Here is a 25100-nt window from a genome sequence, read left to right as displayed (position 1 = left end):
CACAAATGGCAGATAAAATTATTTCTGGACTGTTCTCTTCCACATTGTAGGTGATCAACCATATAACTTACTGTTCTTTTTCTATATAGATAGGTGTTAGAGGGAAACAAGTATATAGTGCAAGTTTTTCTCTGTTGATGTTCCCTGGTGGGTGGACCTGAAATGGCATGGTCCCAGAATAATTTTATTCCTTTCTCTGCTATTGTGTAAATTAAATCCACTTTTAAGATGCTTCAGAAATGAGTTTTCCCCATTTTTGCTAATCGTGCTGTTCAGTTGCATCCATAATATTTGGTAAGTACAAATTCCATGGAAGGGCACAGCTGCTTTATGGTGTTGCAGAGGCCTTGGCCATTTGGGACAGGATGATTACAGTGACTGCCTGGAAGAGTACAATAAATTTGATGTCCCAGTTGCTAATTAATTGTTATATTTGTTTTTAACTGGTAATTCATTTTGTTACAGATATTTTTGTTTATTGGTTCACAGTATGCCACCCAGAGCATTGCTCGAGTTGAGTGGTCCTATAAAAGCTTAAAACACTTCGAGATCAAATCAGAAACACTGTACAACCTTAGCAAAAACTGGAGTTTTCACTAAAGTAAGGTGATATGGTATCTGTAAAGCTACATAATACACACACACACACAGACACACACAACCTGTAGTGAAAAATTTCATCGGTCAGCAAAGAAATGGGTAATGGGTGGGATTCATGCAGCCCTGCATGTAAGTGCAAACAAGTTCTTTGTGAACAACTTAATTTCCACAGAGTGGTACACAAATGCAGTGTATCCATTTTAAGCATGAATAAGATCCAGTTGAGTACAGTATATTCTACATTATCTTTCTAGGAAACCAAAATGGAGTACAGGACTTCGATTGTAATGTTTAAGCCACTTTAGTTTTAAACTATGCTTGAAAAAGAGGGCAGTTCATACCATTTCATTCTGGCAAAATAAAATCAGGTTGGTAGCCTTGGGACCATTATCTCCTTTCCCAGCACTTGCATTTGTTCATTAAGTAATATATAATTTTTGCTAGTTTTAGTTGATAGTATTTTTCACTCAGCTTTCTTTGCAAAAAAAAAAAAAAGCAATCCAATGATACTACATAACAAAATTCTTTTAATAATGAATACAGATAAATACACACTAGAAGAGTTAGAGCCTACTTGGGTAAGGTTTTTAGATCCAGGATCTTAAATGGTACACATTGCTGCTGCTATTCATCTCAGGAAAGCGATCCTAAGTTACCACATTTTTCCTTCCCTACTATTTCAAATGAAGTAATTTCACTTTTGAGCAGTTGAATGAGATGCCACTGTCGCTGCTCTTTACCCCAAAAAAGTGATTTATTTATAAATAAATAAAAAAGTGACTTGCTTTTTAATCTCAAACCCATGTTGTGGCAGAAATGTTTGTGGGCTAGAGCCTATTTAAACTGAACTCCACAAAAGGCCTTGACTTACTGGTTATTTGAAACCAGAAACCATGTGCTGCAAATAGTAGAGGGAAGTTGCAAGCTCCAGTTTGAAACATGGGAAAGCTTGAGTGGGGGGGAGAGGGCTATCTAACTCCTCCAACATTCGTGAGCTGGGTACTGGAGGGTTGGGAGAAATAGTCTGTTGGGGATTAATTTTAGCCCAAAATAGATCTGGCTTTGGGGCCAAAATAACTTCTCCAATCCAACCAACTCCCCCATGTCATCCATGCTACAGGTAATCCTTGCTTAACCACAGTTGGGACTGGAATTTTGGTTGCTAAGCAATGCAGTCATTAAATGAATCTGACCCAATTCTACGCCATTTTAGTGGTGGTCGTTAAGCGAATCACACAGTTCACCATTGATTTTGCTTGCCAGAAGCTGGCTAGGAAGGTCAAAAATGGCAATCACATGACCGTGGGATGCTGTAAGGGTCGTAAATGCGAACCAGTTGCAAAGTGCCCAGATCACAATCGTGTGACCACAGAGATGCTGTGACAGTCGTAGGTATGAGGACCAGTCATAAGTTTTTTTCAGTGCCATCGTAAGTCCTCTATGATCAGGACAAGGTCCTAGACAATCCACATGGGGGCTTCTCTCATCACTCCATTTCCAGGGGTCATGTTTGTTTTCACACAGTCCTGTACCTTCATGGATGGAAATGGGGCAGAAGTCAATGGGGTGATCCTGTCTGCTGGCACCAACCCCAATCATATCATCATACTTTATTCTGTAGTTTTTTTTTCCCCCCCACTCTGGCAAACAAAATTTAAAAAACCGGGGGAGTGCTAAGTTTCCTTTGCAGGGGGTGAGGACTGAACAAAATGGTTGCGAAATAACTGAACAACCATGTGCATTCATACATTGCCAACACAAGGAAAAGATTAAGCGGCTCATGTGGTGCAGAGTGGTAGGCAGCAGTATTGCAACCCTCACAGGAAGGTGACGACTGGGGAAGGCAATGGCAAACCACCCTGCTATAGTCTGCCAAGAAAACATCGTGAAAGTGGTGCCCCCCCAAAAGGGTCAGACATGACTTTGTGCTTGCACAGGGGACCTTTCACCTTTTTTTTTTCACATGAACAAGCTATAGAACATGTGTCACAGCTTTATACCTGTATTTTTCCCCCAAATTATGATTGGATCCTGTGCAACTTTGGAAGCTTATCAATGGCACATCAGATTTCATAAAAGACACTTTCAGTTTCTCAGTACACTGATGCACCAAAGTAGACCATACAGAGGGGTAAGAAAAAAAGATTGGCCAATAACAAAAAATACTTTCTGCTTACAAACTTGGTTTCTACATCCCCCTGTGGCTTATGCGTATGCTTCTTTAAGCTGTGATGTTCTCCATTATAAAGAAGAAAGGAGTGGAAAACTATCTAGAACAAAAAGCAACAAAAACTTTTCTGAAAGACTGGAAACCTTATATGAACTTTTTGCTGAAAGAAATGATTTATGGATTTGAAGATTAAGAAAGATGTGATTAAATGAGGGCTGAAGAGACGTTTATAACATCTAAGATGGAGGAGGGATAATAAGATTGTAATTAATCTGTTGAAAAGAAGGTTGGAAGTCATTCATATATTTGTAAACCTTAGGGTGTTTTTTTTCTTTTTTGTTTCTTGCACTTTTTTTCTCTCTTTTTTCCTTTTGATTAGTCTTTTATTCTGTGTAAAAATTCTTAATAAATATAATTTTTTTTAAAAGGAAACTAGAACAAAATTACTTATTTTAATTTCTGTTCCTGAACAGCCACACAGATACCTTTACATATTTGGCCTGGCACTGAAAAACAGATTCTCAGAAGTTAACTGTTCACTGTGTAAATAAAAAAATAGATGAATGGTAAAAATTCCCAGGTTACTTTTAAATGGAAAAGTATTGCTGTTGATATTGTAAACTTTACTTAAGCCAGAAGATGGCAGCATTTGTATCTACTGCAAGTTGAAATTTTCAGGAAAAAACTTTAGGAATGTTTGGTCTAATCAGCCCGAACTAATAAAAGCAAAATAAAACTACAGGAAATGAAGATTTAAAACTCCACTGCTTTGGGTGTTTATCAGGGGTAAGAAGTTAGGAACCACCCCAAAGTCAGATTCCTTCTTTTTGTTTTCCTGATAATTATAGGAGAGTGTCTCAGCAAATTCAGATGCTGCTTTATGGTGCTCCAGGATGAATGTAGATTCCTCCTAAAGCTATTATAAGAATAACCTTTTCTCTCAACTGACAAGACATGCTAATTTCTTCAAAAGAAGAATTGTTTATTTACAAGCCCGGTTTGCAATGAAATACTGGAATGTAAAGTGCTCTAGTTCAGGGTAACAGCCAGCCAAAGGGTTTTTTCAGCATACCTTGTTCCACTCCTGTCCCGCTCCAAACTTCTCATCACCCCAACAGACAGCAAGCATTTTACTGAGTAGTACACTCCATCTTCATTTGGCTCTTTGAGGGGTGAGGGAACTTCCTCCGCTCTTATTTCCTAGAATTCCCTTTGTAATTCCACAAAAATTGACACTCTCTAAGCATGCAGCAACCTCCCCCTTTGTGTGGAGGTGCCATGTGGTGTTGGAGGTGCCATTTTGGCCACATAAAAATTAGAACTTGGAGCATGTGTTGGCTATCAGCATGGGTCTGTATGTGTATGTACTTGTAAGCATGTCTGTTATGTCAATATTTCAAAGGCTTCAGGAAAGTAAAAAGCAAAGTGCCCCTTCATAATTCGAAATCTAACCTAGCACATTGTTACATTTAAATCCTGCTTTTCATTCAGAAGCTGATACATATCACTCCTTGTCAGCCTTGTGAGGTAGTCCAGACAAGAAGCACACCCAGAAGTACCAGCTCTAACTTTATTGTAAGGTTACAGTAACAGAATCTTGCAAGTCTGAAAGTACATCTCTTCCCCTTCGCCTTTACAGCCCACAAAACTAGGGAGGGTCCCTTCTGAGACGTTTGCCACGTCCACATTCCTTCTGCAGGCTCAGCTGCCTCTTATCGGGCTGTTTCCCTGGCTGTGGCTGTTCCCCCTGTCTCCCAAGGTCATTCCCACATACCATTACATTCCTCCAACCACTCCCACTCCCACCCACCCCCCACACACACATAACACCATGGAGTCCTTGGTGCTCTCTGAGCCTTGTTGTTTGCTTGCAGACGTTTCATTGCCAGACTAGGCAACGTCTTCAGTGCGAAGAGGGAGTGGGCCTTGCTCTCAGTTTATATACTGTGGCTTGCCCTGCTTGTGTTGGTGGGGGTGTTGTTCTCTCCTTGGGAGTTCTTTGATTGGGCTGTTGTTTGCTGCTTGGTTGATTGCCTGAGTTAATAGTTCCTTGATTAGGGTGTATTGTGCTGTTTGATTGTTTATCTGGTGTTGATCCTAGTGTTGATTTTTGCATATCTGGGTGCTGATTGCTGGTGAGGAGGTGTTCTGGTCTTTTGGCTTTTCTATTGTCTCTTTTGAATGGTATGTAAATGTTGTTTACTTCTATGTGTCTGTTGATGGCTGCTTTGTCTGAGTGCCAGGCTTCCAGGAATTCTCTGGTATTTTTGGATTTGGCTTGGTTTAGGATGCTCACAGTTTTCCAGTTGAAACGATGGCTGAGTCTGTCCATGTGTTGTGAGATTAAGGAGTTCTCATCGTGTCTTCTGACTGCTGGTTGGTGTTCGTGGATGCGCTCTGCTAGTCTTCTGCCTGTCTGTCCTACATAGTGGCTGTTACAGTCTTTGCATTGCATGTTGTAAATAACTTCTGTTTTTTCTTCTTGGGCTATTGGGTCTTTTGGGTTGCTTAATATATTTTGAAGTGTTTTAGTTGGTTTATGTGCTATGATGATGCCATGAGGTTGTAACAGTCTGTTGATAGTTTCTGAGATGTTTCTGATGTATGGCAGTGTTACCCTTTTCATAGCTTCTGCTGGTTGGGTTGGGTGGTGAGGCACTTTTTGATGAAGTTGAGAGGGTATCCATTTTGCTGGAAGATGCTGCACAGATGATCTGTTTCCTTTTTCTGGTGTTCTGGGTTGCTGCAGTATGTAAGTGCTCGTCTGAAAGAACAACACCCCCAACCAACACAAGCAGGGCAAGCCACTATATATAAACAGAGAGCAAGGCCCTCTCCCTATTCTCACTGACGATGTTGCCTAGTCTGGCAATGAAACATCTGCAAGAAAACAATAAGGCTTAGAGAGCACCAAGGACTCCACAGTTCAACCCTGAGCTACAAATATTTGCTCTGATTGGTACACGCAACACCATCAGCTCTGTGAACTAGGTTGGGCTAAGAGAGAGGGACTGGCCCAAAGTCACCCAGGGAGCTTCTTTTCCGACTAACAGATTTTATTAAAAGGTGAAAGCTATCATGTGCTGCAGCCAATTTCATCAGATGCCTATTGTGGCTCGGCTGATGTTGGATCCTAAGGAACCACCATAGATTAACTTGGCTTTCTTCCTGCTGATAGCTTTGGTGGCTCAGATGGCTTGAACTTTGGGCTTCCCATCTCCAATCCCACAGCTTAACCACTACACCACACTGAATATCTCCTGCAACCCTACTGGTATGTGAGATGTATGTGGGGGTATGGGTGGGGGAACCATTCTGAAGCATTATGTACTCCAAACCAGGATTTGGTTTTCAAGTGATACAATTTAAGGCAATTTTGTTTCAAACTTGGGAACTTTTAAGATGTGTGGACTTCAACTCAGCATTCTGGAAACATTCTACATAGGCTCTGAGTAATTAATGTCTCCCTGAGCTGAATGCATATGCTAAGTAATTAATCATGAGGAGAAAATCTGTTCCCTTTAGGAAGGCAACAATGCCAGCTGTTGCATCTTGTGCCTGACTTACAAATGATATTGCAAGCCCAATAATATATACCATATATTATTGGTGTATATATATGATATAACAAGAGCATTGTTGATCTATATTGGTGGCCTTTTAAGCAACTACATTATTTTATCTAGATATACCATACCAGCTGCAAACACCTGGATGCCCATGAGATGGCAGCAAGGGGACATTAAAAACCCTCTTTGGTGACATCCAGGGTTGTCCAGCTGTTTGTAGCCCAGATATGCTATGCCTATTTTTTCCATTTATGGTATGTAATACAAACCCCTAAAAGTGGAACATGAAATGCAACAAACCTGGATTCACATATTGCATACCAACATTCAGCAAATGCTCATGGATTGTGAGTGTCCCTTTCTGTACAGGCATTTGGGGCAAATCTCAGCTTGCTTCAGTATGGTGCTTGGAAAGATATTTCATCATACTTATGGGGTTGGTTTCATAAATCATTTTAAAGAGGCCTACAGATTTGCTTGGGCATCTGAAGAACCTTGGAATTAATGTTTAGAGTTTTGTAGTGTTTCTCAATATGATACACTGAGTCTAGTTTTATATATTCAATTAATCATTCAATCCGTGGAATAATGAATTTTAAATCTTATAACAATTGTACCTTATCTATTTACTGATATTTTATTTACCATCCACTATGTCCTTTTTCTGCTTTCTTTTATGTACTCATTCATTTGTTCCTTAAATGTTTTAAAATAAATGAAAAAAAATGTTTAAAAGCACATAGGCACACAGAAACAACAAAATAATTCTGGAAATTAGCAGAACCCATTTAAAAAGCTATTCTGGTGAAGATCTAAAACTCAGCAGGAATAACGGTTGCTTTACATCTTTAGCATCTCCCATTAAAAAGGTCCCCACTTGGGGTACTGGCTGGCTAGAAATTCTAGAAATCTGTAGTCCCAATGCCTGGAGCAGAATCTAAGGCCAATAAATAATGAGGCAGAGAGTGGGAGAGAATTATTGGGGAAGCCGATCTCAGACTGTTCCCAGTCATGGTAAAACCTCCAAGTGAGCCATAGCAGGATAAGGAAATCAAAAGAAATTTGACAAAGTCAATCTGCCATCTTGATTAGCACACTCATTAAGCATGAACTGGATGGCATGCATATTAAGCAGATCCTGTAAAGAAATTGAGAGATGACTTTAAGGAAGATATGAAACAGCCATTAAGTGGAGTGAGTGGCGGGGTGGGGCAGAAGGAACAAACCTTTAAGGAGGGATCTGAAGATAAGATCACACAGTCCAGAGATTGAAGCAAGCATGAGAAATGTAAAATAACTCTGATTTTGTTTTGTATAAGATGGGGCAGAAAGAAACTTCGGCAGGCATTCAAGATTCTGTTAATATACTTTACAACAGTGTTGTCAACCATGGCAATTTGAAGATGTGTAGATTTCAACTCCCAGAATTCCCCAGCCAGTCTTCAACTCCCAGAATTCCCCAGCTAGCCAGCCATGCTGGCTAGGGAATTCTAGGAGCTGAAGTCCACACATCTTCAAGTTGCTAAGGTTGAGAAATGCCACATTACAATAATAATGTAGCATTCCTGGAATCCCTGCAGTGTCTGTTTCTTGGCCTAGCCTACCTCAGAGGGCTGACCTCAGTCCTGAAAGCCTATCCAAGTTTTTATCTTGTTCCTCCCTATTATGACCTCCTCTACCAGGTCTTTGGCTGGACATTCTTGGAATTATAGCCAAAACCAACAGGAAGCACCAGTTTAAAGAAAACGGCTGTCTCAGAAAGAAAATCTCAAAGGCCTCATTATCACTTCTTTCACTACCCAGAGAAAAATTTTCTGGTGTTTCAGGAGATAATAGCATCCCTCTGGCTTTGTGGGCGGGGGGGAGAATAAATATTCCAAAGCTGTGATAACGTCCTCTTGCTCTTCCAATGAGTTTAGGATGATGAACAGAGTCACTCCATTAAGCTAAGCAGAGACTGGCCCAAAAGATCCATTCCTCCATTATGATTTGTGAATGAAGAGGTGAACATGATGCTTCCTCATGACCTCGGTGGTTCACATCATGGAGTTCTTGACTGAGTGTGGGATGCTAACTCAGCCACTACAATTTAGCATGATGTGCAAAGAGGGCCACAGTAACTTGTCCACCAAACCGTAGGTTTCAAAGATTTACACAGCGTGGACATCTATCCACTGGATGAAGTCCTCTTGTAGGCTTGTAGCCTTCTGATTGGCCCAACCAAGACAATTCTAGCTTGACTCACATGTGATGAATGACACAGGGATACTGTCACAAAGGCCCGCACAGAGGCTTGGACTAGACCATCCTTTGGAGGGCCTCCACAGCTGCAGCTGGCGCTGTGGCTGCAGCTGGCAACGGGGCAATGAGGAGGAAGATGCTCTTCTGATTCCCAGCTTCCCCCCCCTTTTTCTTTTTCCTTACCAACCATGGCTGCACCAGGGGACAAGGTGTACAACAGCTGCCTCCCATTTGGTGAGACCCATCAGAAACTCTTAGCCACCATTCTGATAGTGCTGGGCCTTTTTGCTTTACTGGAATATGCTGTTAAACTGATTGCCTTGGTAAGCAAAATGAATCAGGTGGGTGTTACGCATGAACTCACAATCTGGATGGGCTGTAGGGAATATTTGGCCATCTGAATAGTGGGCATCGGGTCAGCATCGCTGGGCATTAAGGGCCAGGATTTGGCAGTGAGGCTTATATCAGCTTCTCTTCTGGGTCTAAGAGCCACTTCTGGATACAAGCCTTTCTCCTGAGCTGATTTTTCTCCACGCAAATGACCATGGTAGAAATAAGGCTTGCTCTTTCCTGGGTGGCAGTGGTGATGGCATGAATTGGGTCTAGGCTTACAAGACAAGTAAATAGTGAGCACTAACAATGAACAAGCCTCAGCATGTAACAACAGCAAGCCAACTTGGCTGATCCCAGAAAAACTAAGCGGGCTCGACCTGATTAGTCCTGGGATAAGATACCACCAGGGAATCTCAGCACTGTAGACTAGATTGGAGAGTTGAAGAAACTTTCTGCAAGGTGGCAATAGAAAATCACTTCTGAATGGCAGCCAAGAAGGCAGTGTTGACTTGGAGCCCCCAGGTAGCAAGCCTGACCTAACAGAGTTTTAGTTTAAAAAAAAAACAGTAAGAAAAACGTTCTCTGCTAAGAAGGGCTCTTATAAAGGTCCTACCTACTAAGGCAAATCCTGAGGAATTGCCTCAGAGCCAAACGAAATGAAACACAGCAGATACACACACAGTTGTCCCAACAATTCATTTTTTAAAAAAGAGCCACACAGGACTGACTATTATTACACACCTTGCTTTCTCCCCTGAGAGTCATAGGAATGTACATTTTTTCAACAATCATCATAATATCAGTCAGAGTATATTAGCCATACAACATTTAGAAAAGCACCATTCCGTTAACCCTAAAAAAACTCCTAACTCTAACCATCACAACAGGCTTCTGTCTACCAGGATTTTGGTCCTGCAAAACTGTGTATGTGAATTAAAGTGACAAAAAGCAGACCGAGGTAAGGGACAGGAATATAAATTGATAGATTGATGGATTGATTTCATGCATTTATATAGCCGCTCAACTCAAAGAGACAAATAGCAGATCCAGGTAACAGAGAAAAATATAAATTTATTTATTTATTTATTACAGGGATTTACATAGCTGCTCAGCTCAAGCAGCATGGGCAGTGTACAAAAAAAAACAAAAAAACAACTCAGACATTAAACCAAAAAAAATTCAAAACCATACATCATTTATAAAAATAACTCAAATATGCAAAGTGACAAACTGACAGAATAGATTAAAACAACCAGCACTGTAGGGGATTCTGCTGGTCTAGACCCAAATGGGGGAAAACCCCTATCTTCACTGCCTTGCTAACAGGCAGCAGAGTTGGGGCCAGTTGTACATCAGGGAGAAGGTAGTTCCAGAGGAAAGGGGCAACCACTGAAAACACACATCTCTTCAGTACATGAGATGGCAAACTTAAATGAGGGGACCAGGACCATGGTCTCCCCATGGGAATTTGTGGGGCAGACAGATATTCTTGGGAGCAGGTGGTCCCACAAGTAGCCCAGTCCTGTGCCATGGAGGGCTTTAAGTTGATAACCAGCCCCCTGAACTGTACCCTATTGGAATGCTGCTCTCAGAGAAGTGGTGTCACATGGGTGTAACGACCTGTGCCCATAACTACCCAAGCTGCTGCATCTGGACCAATGGAGGCTTCTATATGGTCATCAAGGGCAGCCCCACATAGAGCACATTGCAATAATCCAATCAGGAAGTCATTAAGGCATGAGTCAACATGAGCAAGGTCTCTTGGTCCAGGAACAGGTGCCACTGGGCACAAATTGAACTCCTCTTTCCCAAACTGCTGTCATGACCCAATTCTAAGGGCCCCACAGCTCTTTGAAAACTAAAACTAGAAGGGTCCAAGCTGTGATCTCCCAGATCTCCTAACTTTTGGCCCTAGATAACCCTTTTTTAATGATTCTTTTTGATAGGTGGAACAGGTTATCATAGGAGCTATGACAGTGTTCTTTCATGAGGAAACTTTACTGTCTCAAATGCTGAAACAGCCACTGACACTCAGAACACAAGTGTCAAGCAGAGGGATAAACTGGCCAACTGCAGGCCATGCATCGGATTTAAAAGCAAGCATATACGGAGAGGCATCCTGCTCCTGAACTACACTTTCCAGCATCCCTCTCATCATGCTGGGGGTTGTAGTTGAATAGTACAAGGAACCCCAGCCCTACTCTGCGCAGATCTGGATGTGGCATGTGTGTCTATATGTATTGACTGAAGTCTTTATGACTCCATATTGGTTACTTATACTGGTATCCACTGGTATCCATGTTTTGTGCTTTACCCTAAAAGGTGGTACATGCTTTCTACCCAGGCAATGAATAGGTGGAGGATACCTTCAGGAATGGCCAGCCAGAGCATGGGAAGCATCCTCTGCCATGCCATCCATAGAACAGCAAAAGCCTGCCCCTGGGCTGCCCATTCTTCCTATTCTAGCTATTTCTCATGCCACAATTGCAGGAGTTCTAGGCAGTCGCCTACATGGAACATAGCTACAGTGTCATTCCCTATTGTTTAACTTAAGTTCTTCCAACGTCACCAAGAGCGCCAGACAAAGTTGGTTGAAGGGTCTGACGATCAATGAACCATTGGGGGGAGACCAAACTATTTCAGTGAATCAAGTTACGAGTGGTTGCAACATCTTTTTTTTTTCCCCTCTCTCTCTTCAGTTCTGGATTGCCTTTGCCCCATTCCTGAGGAAAATATATGATTCTTTCTTCAAGAAAGGTATTCTGTAGATGCATAAGAAGTAGGAGGGAAACAAACCTAGATCCCCTTTCCTTTCCAGGCAGCCATAGCTTATTCAATAAACCATTCTGTAAACATGACTCAACCCAAGGTATGAACTAGGTCCTAGAGAACTGGGGCCTAAAAGTAATGCATAATCAAAAGATCCTATGCAAAGAAACAGCTGAGGAGTGAGAAATCTCAATCAACTGTAACCCTACTTTGACCACGGTAAAACTTAAGGCCATCTCACACTTGGACTGGGGATCAAAGGAAGATGTCATGGGGAACATGGCAGAAAACAATTGCCAATGCCTGTTTGTTTCACGATTGGGCGCAAGTAGGGCGATGACTTATGGGCCTTTCTCCACTGCTGATATAAAGGGCTATTCCTTGAACTGGCAGAAAATTAGGCGGTGTGAAAGATGCTACTCCCCCCCCCCCCCCGGCTGATCCCTATCCTGCCTCTCCTGCATCTGCCCTGGCTCGCTGCTGAACTGTGCCTTCCTGATTTTCTCTATGCAGCAGGTGATAAGCAGTGACATGTTGCTGCAGTAGGACAGGAGAAACGTGGCTGCAGGACTCTGTCAGTCATCTTAATCTCCTTGTTGTGCCCCATCTCCTACATTCCATTCTGGATAAAGTTTGTTTGTTTGTTTGTTTGTTTGTTTAAACAAAAAAGAAAAATAGGTCAGAGTAATGAAGGCAGCTGAGTCATAGGAACACTTTTATTTAGAATTGCACTCCCCTTCACACACACCCCTTTCTTTATATAGGCAACAAATGCCAGACTCCTGTGTTTTCTGGCATTTGGGGAGTGGGGGTGGCCCTGTCATTCTACTGTTACTATTTTAGCTTTGTCCTAAAATGGTAAAGTCTGTAGATTTAAAGCACTATTTAATACTATTGCACAGTTTTGATGATCTACCAGGCATCACTAGTATCTTTGGTGAGATAACAGAAGAATGGAGCAGATGAGGCTGATCAGGGACGGGAGAGGTGGGGGAGTCCCATCAGCCTGAAAGAGCCAGTAAAGTTGACTCTGATCCCACCCACAGCTGTTCACCTGGCTTCACCTTGGATGTAATTAGTGACGAAGCATAATAGACCGTACACACCTTGCCTCTGAATAGGGGAAATACTGCTCTTTCTCTGGCACAGCTAAGGATGACATGCAGCTGTCTCATGAGACAGGAACAAGATAGGAAGGGACAAGACAGGAAGAATTGCAGGGGGACAAAGCAGAAAGAAAGAGGATGCTAGGCAACGTTTACCCTATGTTAGGTGCGAGTGGGAAACGGCCCTAAGATTAGACGTGAATTAGTTGTTAAGATCCACTGTTGCTGCGCTGATGCCTTGCAGATGCCCAGCCTACAATGCCCGTCACATCCTAGCCAGCTGACAGGTTAGGATAATAGAAAGAGCACATGAGTGATTTAGAGTGAATAAGGAAATATCTACATTGTACTTGCTAATTTCCAATGGTGGCTCATAGCCACTTTCCACAGTCAGCAATTACCCCCATTGCTAGGGGCCATCAGTACAGGAGGTGGCTTAGCACATGATCCCCAGGTCCTGGGAGACCGCTCTGCTGAGCCTACGAATCAGCTGTGGATTTGTGTCACATTCTCTTCACTGCTCTTCCAGAGAACTCTAGAAAACTGATTTTTCCTTTCCCCCCCACATTCATTGCTTCCATAATAGATAAAATAACCTGACCAGCTCTTGACTTTTGCTTGGTCAAGAATTCCATAAATTGTGGGTACAAAGCACTGAATGAACCGCAGCCCCATCAGGCGAGCTCCCAGGGATGCTGGGAGATGTGACTCGGCCGGGATGGTGCTGGATTACACCTTGGGCATTCCTGCCATAAAAAGAAGCTGTGCAGCATCGGGCTGGGAATGGCCTTTCATTACTTCCTTGCCCGATTGAGTTTTCGTGGCTTTTACGCGGCTTCTCCTTGGTTTGCAGGCAGTCGGCTGCTCAAAACCATGAAGATTCTCTCCAGCAGCAAGAGGCTGTGGAAAGAATCAGCCCTTTTCAGGAGCCAGAAGAAGCCCTCAAGCCTGCGCTTCCGTTGCATTCTAGATCCTGTGAAAGTAACTGTGAAAATCGGCAACCCCCACGAGCCCAAAGTCGTCTGCCCGCAGCTGGGCAGGAAAAGCAAAGCCTACTATTCTGGAGAATGGTCCAGCCACCACGACACCGATGACAAGAAAGCCAGTTGGTACCGGAGCCACCAACAAGGCCAGGACAGCCAAGGAAGCTCCCACCCCTCTGACGCCGAGACCCCCCAGCCAGCGTGTCCAGCAGGATCCGTTGCCTCCTGGGTCCGTTTCAGCTTCAGCTCACCCACACGCACCCCTGAGACAGGAAACAGCTCTGCCAACTATGGTGCTTTGGCAAGGAACCATCAAAGGGCCACCGGCGATAAACTGCAGAGTTCAGAGGTGGCAGGACGTAGTTCCCAAGGGCCATGCTTCTTGACCCGATCGGTGGGCCTCAACACAGAGGACCCTGCTCCCCCCCACTTGGCTCCCCCCTACGAGCCCTTTCGTCACCCACCCAGCGAGGCCAATTTCATCCCCAGCCCAATCTTACCCGGTCCCCAGCGGGTGCTGTATTCTGCCTTGGCTCCAGATACGGTATCAAGAACCCACCTCAATGCTGAGGAATATGTCTACCCACATTCTCCCAGGAGTCCCCAGCACCGTCTCGGCCTAGAGTGGCATCAGCGCTTGCCGGCAGCACAGCAAGCAGAAGTCTACGTCTATCTGGTCAGCCCACCCCACCCTAGACCAGAACACCGCCCGGAGCAACCCAACCAAGTATTCCCAACCTCTCAGACCATCTCCAGGAAGGAAATGCTGGAGAACAGAATCTCCCTTAGCCAGAGCAGGGGCAGCTCTAACCTAGGTCCTGTTGTCCAAGGAGGCAGCGATTCCCATAAGCCACGCAAAAGCATCTGGGAGAGAAAGCGCCAGAGAAGATCACTGCAGCCGGACTATGAGAAGTTGGTAGGGGGCAATGGTGGAGTCAACCTGGGGCACCATGAGCCATTTTCTCACAGCCCATCTCTCTTGGCAGACAGAGGGAAGGAAGGGCTTGATGCAACTCCACCCACCATTGCCAGCTGAAGATGCCCAACTGTCCTTTTAGGCCCTGGAGGTGCTGATGGAATTCTTGAGAAAGGAAGACACAGCCTTCCCTGCTGCTTCCCTCAACACCTTGGGACATATCTGTGTCCATTAAAATAAAGGCAAAGCACAAAACATTTACGGAGTGCAATTCATAAAGCGTCATACCGGAGTGATAGATAAAGATACAGAACCTGTTCTGTGTTGATAATGTTAATCCAAATGAAAGCCCACATCCTCAGCAATTTGCTGCTGGAGTTATTTAGGGGAGAGGGAGACTCTGAAGGCTTCAGAGAAGAAAGCCTCCCCCACTCAACCCATAAGACCATACAGAGTCCTGCTGTATTAGGCTAACAGCCAATCTAACTGAGCATTGTGTCCCACTCTGGTCAACCAGATGCTTTCAGGAAGCTCATAAACATGGACAGGAGGGTGAAAATCCTCTTCTATGTGTGCTTCTCAGCTGCTGGTGTTCAAGGAATGCCTATTTTTCTAGAGATAGCAAACAGCTGTCAAGATCAATAGCTATATGCAGTCTCATCTCCCTTTGAAGTCCTCTAAATTTCTGCCCCTCACCACAACTGGTGGCAGCAGATTCCACAACTTAACTATAGAACTTTAATTTCTCTTGATTGATCCTGAATCTGCCCCCAGCAACAATCCCAACTTCTAACATTGTGGGGAAAAATTCTATCTACGTTTTCCATGGCATGGACCATTTTGTCATACCTAATACAGAGCTTCTGTATTCATCACTAAATACAGGTACTTTCTACAGATATCACACAGCGGTGACATCCACATAGAACCATTAGGGTTGAAACTTAAATCTTCTATCAGTAGAATGAGAAAAGAAAGTCCCATACAGTAGACTTGGCTTGTCATTTTTTGAATATAGCAAAATAATGCACATTTCTGTTTAAAGATCTGCATTGAGATAAGTCTAAATTGCCGAATTAAAATTACCTAACTCAGCCCATTCAGCTGTCAGAAGTTGGCAGTTGTAAAGTGAGGTTGGAGGATGAAGCCAAAGAGAGTCTCAGGTGGATTACTCCTAGGTTAGTTGTTCCTTTATAGTGGACTGGTAAAATCACCTGACCCTGTGAGAATAAGAAGTAGGCCAGCAGGTGAAGACACCATAGGGATCTCCAACTGATTTCTGAATGAAGACATCTGGAATTTCAGGAACGTGTTATGGGTCCTCTGTGAAATGGCTCCTGGTGGCACCTTCCCATTCACACAATGACAGCCTTGAGTTCCATAAATAATTACAAAGCCCTGGTTTGCCATAATGCTATCACCCCCCATTCCCATACCCAAGCAATGTTCTCTACTACACCTGCTCATCTATTTTTTTAGGTAAATGGACACAGCCAACATAGCAGTGGATTGTATCCATCCATCATTTTTATTTATTCAGAAAGCTTATGAACTTGGAGCCCAATGGGGTCCTTGGAAATGCAGACCATACTGGAGACTGGAGCTTCATTTTGTAGCATGCCAGCTTACCAATCTGTTAATTAAAGTAATTTGAAGAAGTCAAAAGCTAGCCAGAGGAGAGCTCCAAGGGAGATAGCCATGAGCATACTGGGACACCAGACATAATCGGTCAGCTCCTCCATACGTTCAGTCTAGTTTGTTTTTTTTCCTAGTATCCTTTCCCTATCTTCTGAGGACCTCAAACAGTCTTCTCCATGAAATCTACAAGGAAGTTTTGCACGTTCACAGTCGCAAGTTCTAATAACAGATCTCTCTCCTGAAAAGGAATCTCAAGATTACAATGTTGTAAAAGTTTCAAGGGCAGCGGTTATGAACCACACCACTGGATTTAGTAGGAAGAACACCAGATCTGGATGGAGGCTACTCTCTAGGCCAGTGTTTCTCAACCTTAGCAACTTTCAGATGTGTGGACTTCAACTCTCAGAATTCCCCAGCCAGCATCATTGGCTGGGGAATTCTGGGAGTTGAAGTCCGTGCATCTGAAAGTTGCCAAGGTTGAGAAACACTGTTCTAGGCTATGAAGCATCTTGAGAAAAGATGCTCTAAATCCTTTATAGTTTGTAGGAGCAGCCATGCTGTAACCAAGGGATTTTTCTTTTGTCTCTGCTTTTCTGATCACCCCAAATGTACTTTGCCCTTTGAAATCTCAATGCGGCTGCTAAAAATAATGAGAAAAAAAAAATCTGGTTTGTGAACTATGAAGAGCAAAAAGCATTAAAAAGATCACAACTTGATTTTAGCTATGCTTTTTCTGAAGAAACTGGTTTCTTCAGAAGAAGAAATTTGGAATTCTTCATTCAAGCACAGCCATTTCAGGCTATAAATTCCAAGAAGGCAGTTTTAAATGAAGAATTAGAAAGGTTTGCAGACATAAATTTAAGTGTTTACTGTAAATTATAAGCCCTCTTTTCTGCAGAGTACGAAGTACTAGATTTCTGCTATACAAACAGTGCATTAAGCAGATGCGTGAAACTTGTGGCCCTGAGCATTAATTTCACATGGCTTTCAGCCTACTTCAAAAGTCCTTGGCAAGCAAACTATTTAGATCTCCAGCAAAGGAGATCTGTCCCTCCCATGGCAGAGAGGAAAAAATAAAGCTTTTGTCATCAAGCTACATGACCCATCCATGTTGTGATCTTGGCAAAATATAGAAATGGTTTCCTATCGCTTTGTTCTGAGATCTTTCCTTCCCCCCCCCCCCCCGGTCTAGTCTACAGCTCTGATTACATAGTGTGTCCCTTATCCAAGTCCTAATCACGATTTGAAGCTGTGCCTGATGTTTATTTAGGTGTCACCCATATTGTAAATCCCACAACAGACGTTTCATAACGTGCCTAAGGGCAGGATCATCCCAGGCCCTCAATCTAGGCTTCCGGGTTCTTGCCTGCAAATTGGACATTCTTTGATGGGGTAGCGCCAGCCAACAACTAACCAAAGTCCCCATATTAGGTTGGGTAGGTAGTTAGGTGCTCTAAGTCTGATCCGCTAATGCCTGGTGGCTGTACCCTTTCTTCAAGCTGGACAAAAGAAAGAGTAAGTTTGAAAAGTGTCTCCCACGATTTGCACTTATTCGGCATCGTGATTCCCGCAAAGATTCCGCCCCCGTCCTTCGTTCACTTTATCACTTTTTTTTCTTTTTGTTTTATGTTTTCAAACAAAGCCTCTCGTAAGGCGGTTTCCTCCGGCGGGCTTCTCGACGCAAACATTTGCTTTGCAAAAGACGTATTTCTTAGTCAAATTAGGCGCTCCTTTCCACCTCTTCTCCTCCCGCCTCCGCCCCGAATGCAAATCGCTCGCCCGCTTTCTTCGCTTGCAAAGCGGCAACATTATTCGCGAAGGGGAAGGAGAAGAGAAAGAGGCTTTCGCGTTGGCTGCTGGGGAATGTAGTTTCAGCGGGAGAGTCAAGAATCCCGCACGCTCAAAAATCCAGCCTGTGTTCAAAGCCTTTCCCGTGTTAGGCTGTAGATTTGGAGAATCTTCCACTGCCATTCAACGTGCGGATATCTGGCATACATATGAAGCAAATGGCCTCCTACTTTCTCCACTCACATAAATTTTAAAGGGGGGGGGGGCTTTTAAATGGGTCACTCTAGCTTTTTGCTCAGAAGCATCTTCTCAATACCACTTCCTTCTACCACCTCCATAACCAAACTTGTGAAGTAGGCGAGGCTTAAACAGTAGAGGGGGGGCGATGGGGAAATGATCTGAAATGGCCAAACTTGGCATAAGTTTTTTGTTTTTTCCTGTTTTACTTCTCTTCCATTTTTCCTGCATCAGTTCTATTCTAGAGCATACGGTTTATCACGTATCTTCTGCCTCAAATTATTATTAATTTGGGGATCTCCAGGGCCAGAGGATTTGCACTTCTGGGTTGAGACAATGAAGTGTTCAATGGTCCAACTGCCCCGAGGTCATGCTGAGTGGATTTTGGAATCCGGCCTCTGCTCCCCCATTTTTGTTAGATTTACCTCCTGTCTTTCCTCTGGGCCTCAAAGCAGTTCGCAGGAGCATCTCTCTCCATTTCATCCCCAGGGCAACAACCCTGAGAGGTAGGCTGGGCTGAGTGTTGACTGGCCCAAAGTCTCCTAGTGTGTTCCACAACTGTAAGGTTGGGAAATATTTTGGAGATTATCTAATCTAACCCCCTGCCCAGTGTAGGCATCAACTACAGCATCCCCAACAGATGACCATCTACCCTGTTTTAATATCTAGGCCACTGTTTCTCAACCTTGGCAATTTTAAGATGTGTGGGCTTCAACTCCAAGAATTCCCCAGCCAGCCAGGGGAGTTGAGGTCCACACTTCTTAAAGTTGCCAAGGTTGAGAAACACTGTCCTAGAAGATGAAGATACATTGCAACGTTTTGTTACAGGGTTGAATTGCAATTGTCAGAATGTCCACATTTAAGGACATGTTTATCACCTGATGGATAAGTCAGAACATATGGAATCTAAGGGTCCAATTTGTTTCCAAGGATGGTGAATCAGAGGCTTCTGGGGAACTGGGAGATCAGAAAGGTGACACTCATCTGCCACGGACAGTTGGCTGCCTCTGACCATGGAGCCTCCCCTTTGCCATCCTAACAAAGGGGCTGGATTCTGAAGGGCAGTAATAAGCCAACCAATATTTAGCATATAGATTCTGCACTTCAAAAGAAATTCGGAAGAGGCTGTTATTAAAATAGTCCGTCTAATAGTGTCTTTCAACCTCGACAACTTTAAGACATGCGGACTTCAACTCCCAGGAATCCCTAGCCAGCATGCTGGCTGGGGAATTCTGGGAGTTGAAGTCCACACATCTTAAAGTTGCCGAGGTTGAGAAACACTGGTCTAGAATGACTCCCTGAAGTCCGAAAGGACCCTGCTCCGCGCGCCGCCTGTTCAGCGCAGAAGGATTTTGGAGTACGTACAGTACCCACTACCTTTGACCGACAGAGGCGGCGAACTACGAAGACCAGGGGCCTCTGCGGATGCCCCCCCCACCCGGCCAGAGCACGGGGAGGCGTGGTTGGAGCTTGGTTGGAAGCGGGCGGGGGGCGGGGGAGAAGAAGGATGGGTACAAAGCCCGGTGGTTGCATCCGCCAGGAATCACTTTCGTCCTCGGCGGCTCGGAGCGGCGACCTTGGCTCGCGAGCGGTGCACTTTTCCAAAGGGCGTGGATGCTGCTGCAGCCGCCGCCGGAGCCCGTGCATGGGACGCGGGGCTGCAGGTCCGCTCCGTAAGCCGTGCGCCCGGTCACCCGGGGGAGCAGGTTTGCCCTCCCCGCCGTGGCCCGCGTGCCAGAGAGCCACGAGCCGGGCTGCGTAGCGCCTCTCCACCCTGGAACTTTTTCGTCGCGTCGCGGCTCCCCCGCGCCTCTTTTGGATGCTTTTTCCAGCCTCTCCCCTTCCCCAGCACCCGCCGCCGGCGCTTCTTCCTCCCACAGCAACAGCCTCCGCTGCCGCCGCCAACGCCGCCGCCGGAGTTGCTCCGCCAGAGGCAGCGCCATGCACACGGTGCAAAAGGACACTACCTTCACCAAGATTTTCGTCGGGGGGCTGCCCTATCACACCACGGACTCCTCGCTGAGGAAGTACTTCGAGGTGTTTGGGGACATCGAGGAAGCCGTGGTCATCACGGACCGGCAGACGGGCAAATCCCGAGGATATGGCTTTGTAAGTGCGCGGGCCGGTGGGTGGCCCGGGGTCGCGCGCGAGCCGCCTTTCCCGGAGCCGCCGGACAGGCCCCGTAACTGCCCGGCAGTTCTAACAAAGGGTCCGATGAGCCCGTGGCGCGATTCCTGGACTCGCCTTTCGCCTCCGGGTCCTCTCCGGATGATTTGGGCTATAACCCATAATCCCCAGCTTCTCCAGGAAGGGGTTGCATATCAGGCTCGTGCCCGCTGAAACAGCATTCAGTCCTTTTGCGTTTCTATACAAACTTGCCGCGGGCGGGCGGGCGGGGTGGGGGGGAACAGTTCAAGAAGGGTCGGTCCAGAATGTTGCAGAAAATGCCCTTTCTGAGTCTCCTCTCCTCCTCCTATCTGGCTTTAAGCAACTGCTTTCTTCCTCCTTTACCCCAACTTGGCTCCCCTGTTTGTGTGTATACAATTTAGGAAAACCTAATTCTGTTCTTCCACTCCTCCATCCCCGGTTTGAAGCACACAGCATTTTCATTGTGACAGGCTGGTTCAAGGGACCCCTAGCTGCGTTCACACAGCTCGTTTAACTGGATCACATTCTCAGCAAAATTACTGCTAACTTTGTTCTGGTTTTTTGTGGCTTGTGTGAACCCACCCCATCCAGTTACAACACCCAAGGTGTTGTATGAACTCAGACAGTGAATTAAATCTGTACTCGGATTAAACATATTGTCTGAACACAGACATGTCTGTATGGATCCTGACTGTGTTGTGTTTCCTGTTCTGGACTTTAAAGCAGGTGGGAAGAACCTGGGGAGGGTGTCCAAAGAGGCAGGAATGGAATGTGAGCCATCAGAAGGAATACATGATGTGTTAGCATCCCCAGAGCTGCAACAGTCTTTTTCAAGTTTTCTGAAACAGATGGAGGTAAATCTCTGGAGAATGAGTTTCAAAAGTGCCTGTGGTTGGCAGAACAGAGATAGGATGAATCACTGATGTCGAGTGGGGTGGAGGAGAGAATTGGTGAAGATAGTTGGCTGCCTATTTTAAACAGAATAGAAAGTGAACAGTTGGATTCAGTGATTGCTGTTCCTGAAGGTTCTTTGGAGATCAGAGATGGCTCCATAGAACTGAAGACTTGAGTTCAAAATGCTTCTTATAGTCCTGCCAGGTTCCATGTAACTGAAGATCAGTATTATTGCCCATAAGAATAGAAAGGAGACTTGGAGACAGCGTGGGGCAGTTTGCTTGTCTAGTAAGTTTCTGAATAAATAGAAATATTTGGCTGGTTGTCGTATCTTCTAAAATCTGTATATGAGGAGCACTGTCTATCCCCTGTTGGGAAGGTTGTCTTCTGAAATAGGGTCTAATGAAGAAGTTTCTTCTAATGTTTCCAAGGAGTGATAGCAAGTGACCTCATTTTGCAGAGTGGTAGGATGATGGATCTATGGGTCCCAAAAGTAACATATCTCTTTGTCCAAGAGATGGGAACAACGCCAAACTTGGATCCCCTGTGATGGCATTCTCTGTATAACTCTTGAAACTTGGTACTGTACATTCTTTCACTTCAAAGATGGAGATGCAATAGTAAATTGGTGGTTACTTTCCCTGACCCCGGAACAATTCAGAGGGATGTTTTGTGAGACAAGATGACTTTATATCCTCCCTGTTGCAGTTTTATTTCAGTTTTGTAAGCATTGGCAATGCCGTTCTTCCATTTCCCACAACTGTCAAATCTAACTCACGTTGTTTTCATGGGTACAACACTACATGGGAGATTAGTTCTTTGTCTGTAGTTTATCTTATCATTTTCCACCACTGTTTCAAGAAGTTAACAGGAATAGGAAAGAAAAAAACTCTGTCTCCAAAATGAGTTCCAGACTATTCAAAATGGTGGAGAGAACTGGCTGCAGCTGCTCATGTTATTGTCCTATCGCTACATTGTTGAACTGCCAAGGAATTAATATCAGGAAGGGATTTAGAAGTGATGGTGAGGGAGAGACTCCGTACCCCACGAGATGTTAATTTTGGGAAGGAGGTATGGCTACCCATTCAGATATAAGCAGATACAGGAGAGTCTTTGAATAACGTTCTTCTGGGGACTACAAGCACAGTCCATGTAGTTGTCATGGCAAAAACATAGAAGTGGTTTCTCATTGCTGCTTTCTGGGATTTATTTTCACCTACTCAGAAGAATCTACGGTCCTGAGATTTCCTAGCAGTCTCCCACCCAACTACTAACCAGATCCAACTCTCCTTAGCTTTTTGAGGTTGGCCAAGACAGCCAGGTATTCTCACCTAGCTGGGCAATAAGCAGAGTGGACACTTAATAGCGACTGAATATTAGAACAAAAGTTCCGAGCAGAAGCTTCTTTCTCCTCTCAGGGAAAAAGGAAACAAAAATAACTAACGGTTGTGGACCTTCAGCAGGGAGGAAGATGCAAAACATGATCAGTAGAGAAGGGAGGAAGCATAGGAAATAATGAACAGCCAGTAACAAAGGTCTGCTAGAGAGGAAGGAACATATACTGTACTTATATTTGATTCCAAAGAAACAGTAACAATGGCAATTGTACCTATTTTTTGATAATTAAAGTGACTAAGGAAGCACTGAGGTACCCTAAAATCAATTTACAGATTAAAACACGTTACAAATAGGCACAAGCACATGCAGAATACATTGCAGTCTTTTAAGCTCTTTTTTCCCCTTAAATGCACTATGTACAAGTATGCAATCAGCCAACACAGATACAGTCACTTATGGTTGATCGAATCTAGGGTAAGTAGTATGGAATCTGTTAATGGGTTTAATTGTATACAGCAATTAAATGAAAAGTAGCCATATTACAAAAATCAACCTCTAGTACCATCTTCATTTACAAGAATGCCTCTGGATTTCCCCTAAGCATCCCTAGAAAATAAAAAAGGAGGTTTTCTTTGCCCTGTGATTTCTTTGAAAGGGTGCCCATCTGGCCAAGACAAAAAGATCAAAGTAAGGTTAAGTAGGAAAAAGAGTGGCAAGAAACAACTTTGCCAGTTCACCTTCTTGGCAAATCAGTGTTTTGTGACTGGACATGTCCACCATGGTAGCCATTTTGTAAACAGGCAGGCCCACTGCAGCAGCCATTTTGTGAGCATACCCATGGCATTGTCTCAAACTTCCAAATCTGGCCACAGAGTCAAAATTCCCCTGTTCCCTCTTCCCTGATCTGCTATAAGTCTGTAACTCCATTCCTCATTTCACCCACTTCTTCCTTGGCAAAATAGCACCTGAAACTTAAGACCTTATATGATATTGCTGTCATAATGTCTCCACATAATTATTAGCAGTGAACAAACACTTCTTTATTGTGAGTATTGTAGCCAAAAGGCCATGTGAAAGAATCTTACTGAGAGGTTTACGGGAATGTGGAAAGCAAAATTTAAAACTCCAGAACATGGAGTTTGATAGGAGACCCATATTGTCCAAGGATGCTAAATGTGCTGAGTGCTGGCTGAGTGTCTGGGGAAAACTCAAAAGTGTGAAGGCATGAAATGAGTGATGGCATGGAATATCCTAGGATAGAACAGCAATATTTCTCAAGATCACTTGCAAAGAAAGTGTTCCTCTATGCCATATTCTGAGTGTCCCTGGAATCTTTTTATATAACAAATGCTCTCAGTTGATCAAGGGGCAAGAGACAGGTTCTTCCATGGAGTTTTGAACTATCAAAGGGTACAAATTATGATGATGTGTTATCCCAGGTTCAGAAATAGCACACCTATGGCATGAATTGTTTGGAAAGTGCAGCAGGAGACAGAACGTAGCTGTGGGTGCTGCCCTTGGGCTTCTCAGAGATGTGCGTTGGTTGTTCCTGGAAAGAAGATGCAGCCCTGGATGAGCCTGGTTCAAGGAGCCATGCTGAGTTAGGAAGATGGAGCAGACTGCAGCATCCTTTTTGATCACTGTCCCATTTTGCTCAGTATTCTTTCTATTGATTTTGTCTATGCAGTATGATTAACTCGGTCATTGAATAACTTGGTCAAACGTCCTTGGTTCTGCAGGATACAGCCCCCATAACTGGGTCAAAAGTTGACATTTTGGGACTACAGAGCCTTCATCTGTTTTCTCCAGGAAATGCCTGGTAGCCTATCCAATGTTGTGCTCAGACATTATTGGCATTACCCTTCATCAATCACCCCTTCCCTGTGAGGTGGACATAAGTACACATGGCTTGACCATGGCTGGCTGGTGAATTGTGAGAGTTGAAGTCCACACATCTTAAAGTTGCCAAGGTTGAGAAACACTGTCTTGGAGGAATGACTGCATGAGGGTTGGAAAGTAGCCCACTTTTGACTGAGCAATAATCACACAGTATAGCTGACCAGATGAAGGTAGTTTAACCCTGACAAACTCAGGGCTGTTTGGGATTAAAATGAACTTCTCCAACCCCACTGCTGACCGAGGTTCAGTGATTGTGTGGCTCACTGCAACTGATTGAGTTAAGTGTGTTCTGCAGAGAGAGCCAGTTTGCTGGAAATTCAGAAAGGAAAGTTTTTCCCACACACCTTTCTGAAGATGGTAGGGACTGTAGCTGCAAGCTTTTGTACAGTTCATCCCTTTCCCATGTTTTGGTTGTTTTCTTAAAACTTCTAACAAAGAAGATTCTGAAGAGGAAGTTCTTCTGTTGTTAAG

The 25100-nt window shown here is 44.2% G+C and overlaps 1 protein-coding gene across 1 annotated transcript in view; it reads left to right on the top strand.

The window, feature by feature from the left end:
- The first annotated feature begins 20152 nt into the window (after positions 1-20152).
- RBM38 (RNA binding motif protein 38) overlaps positions 20153-25100 on the top strand; it is a 35587-nt gene continuing 30639 nt past the window's right edge. Inside the window, exon 1 of the mRNA XM_063297019.1 lies at positions 20153-20459. Coding sequence (XP_063153089.1) covers positions 20292-20459 — 168 coding nt within the window. The 5' untranslated portion in view covers positions 20153-20291. The remainder of the gene's footprint in view (positions 20460-25100) is intronic.

The sequence above is a fragment of the Candoia aspera genome, chromosome 3 (genome assembly GCF_035149785.1).
Source record: "Candoia aspera isolate rCanAsp1 chromosome 3, rCanAsp1.hap2, whole genome shotgun sequence".
Lineage (NCBI taxonomy): Eukaryota > Metazoa > Chordata > Lepidosauria > Squamata > Boidae > Candoia > Candoia aspera.
The sequence above is the reverse complement of the archived record's forward strand: the minus strand, read 5'-3'. Positions and strand labels throughout refer to the sequence as shown.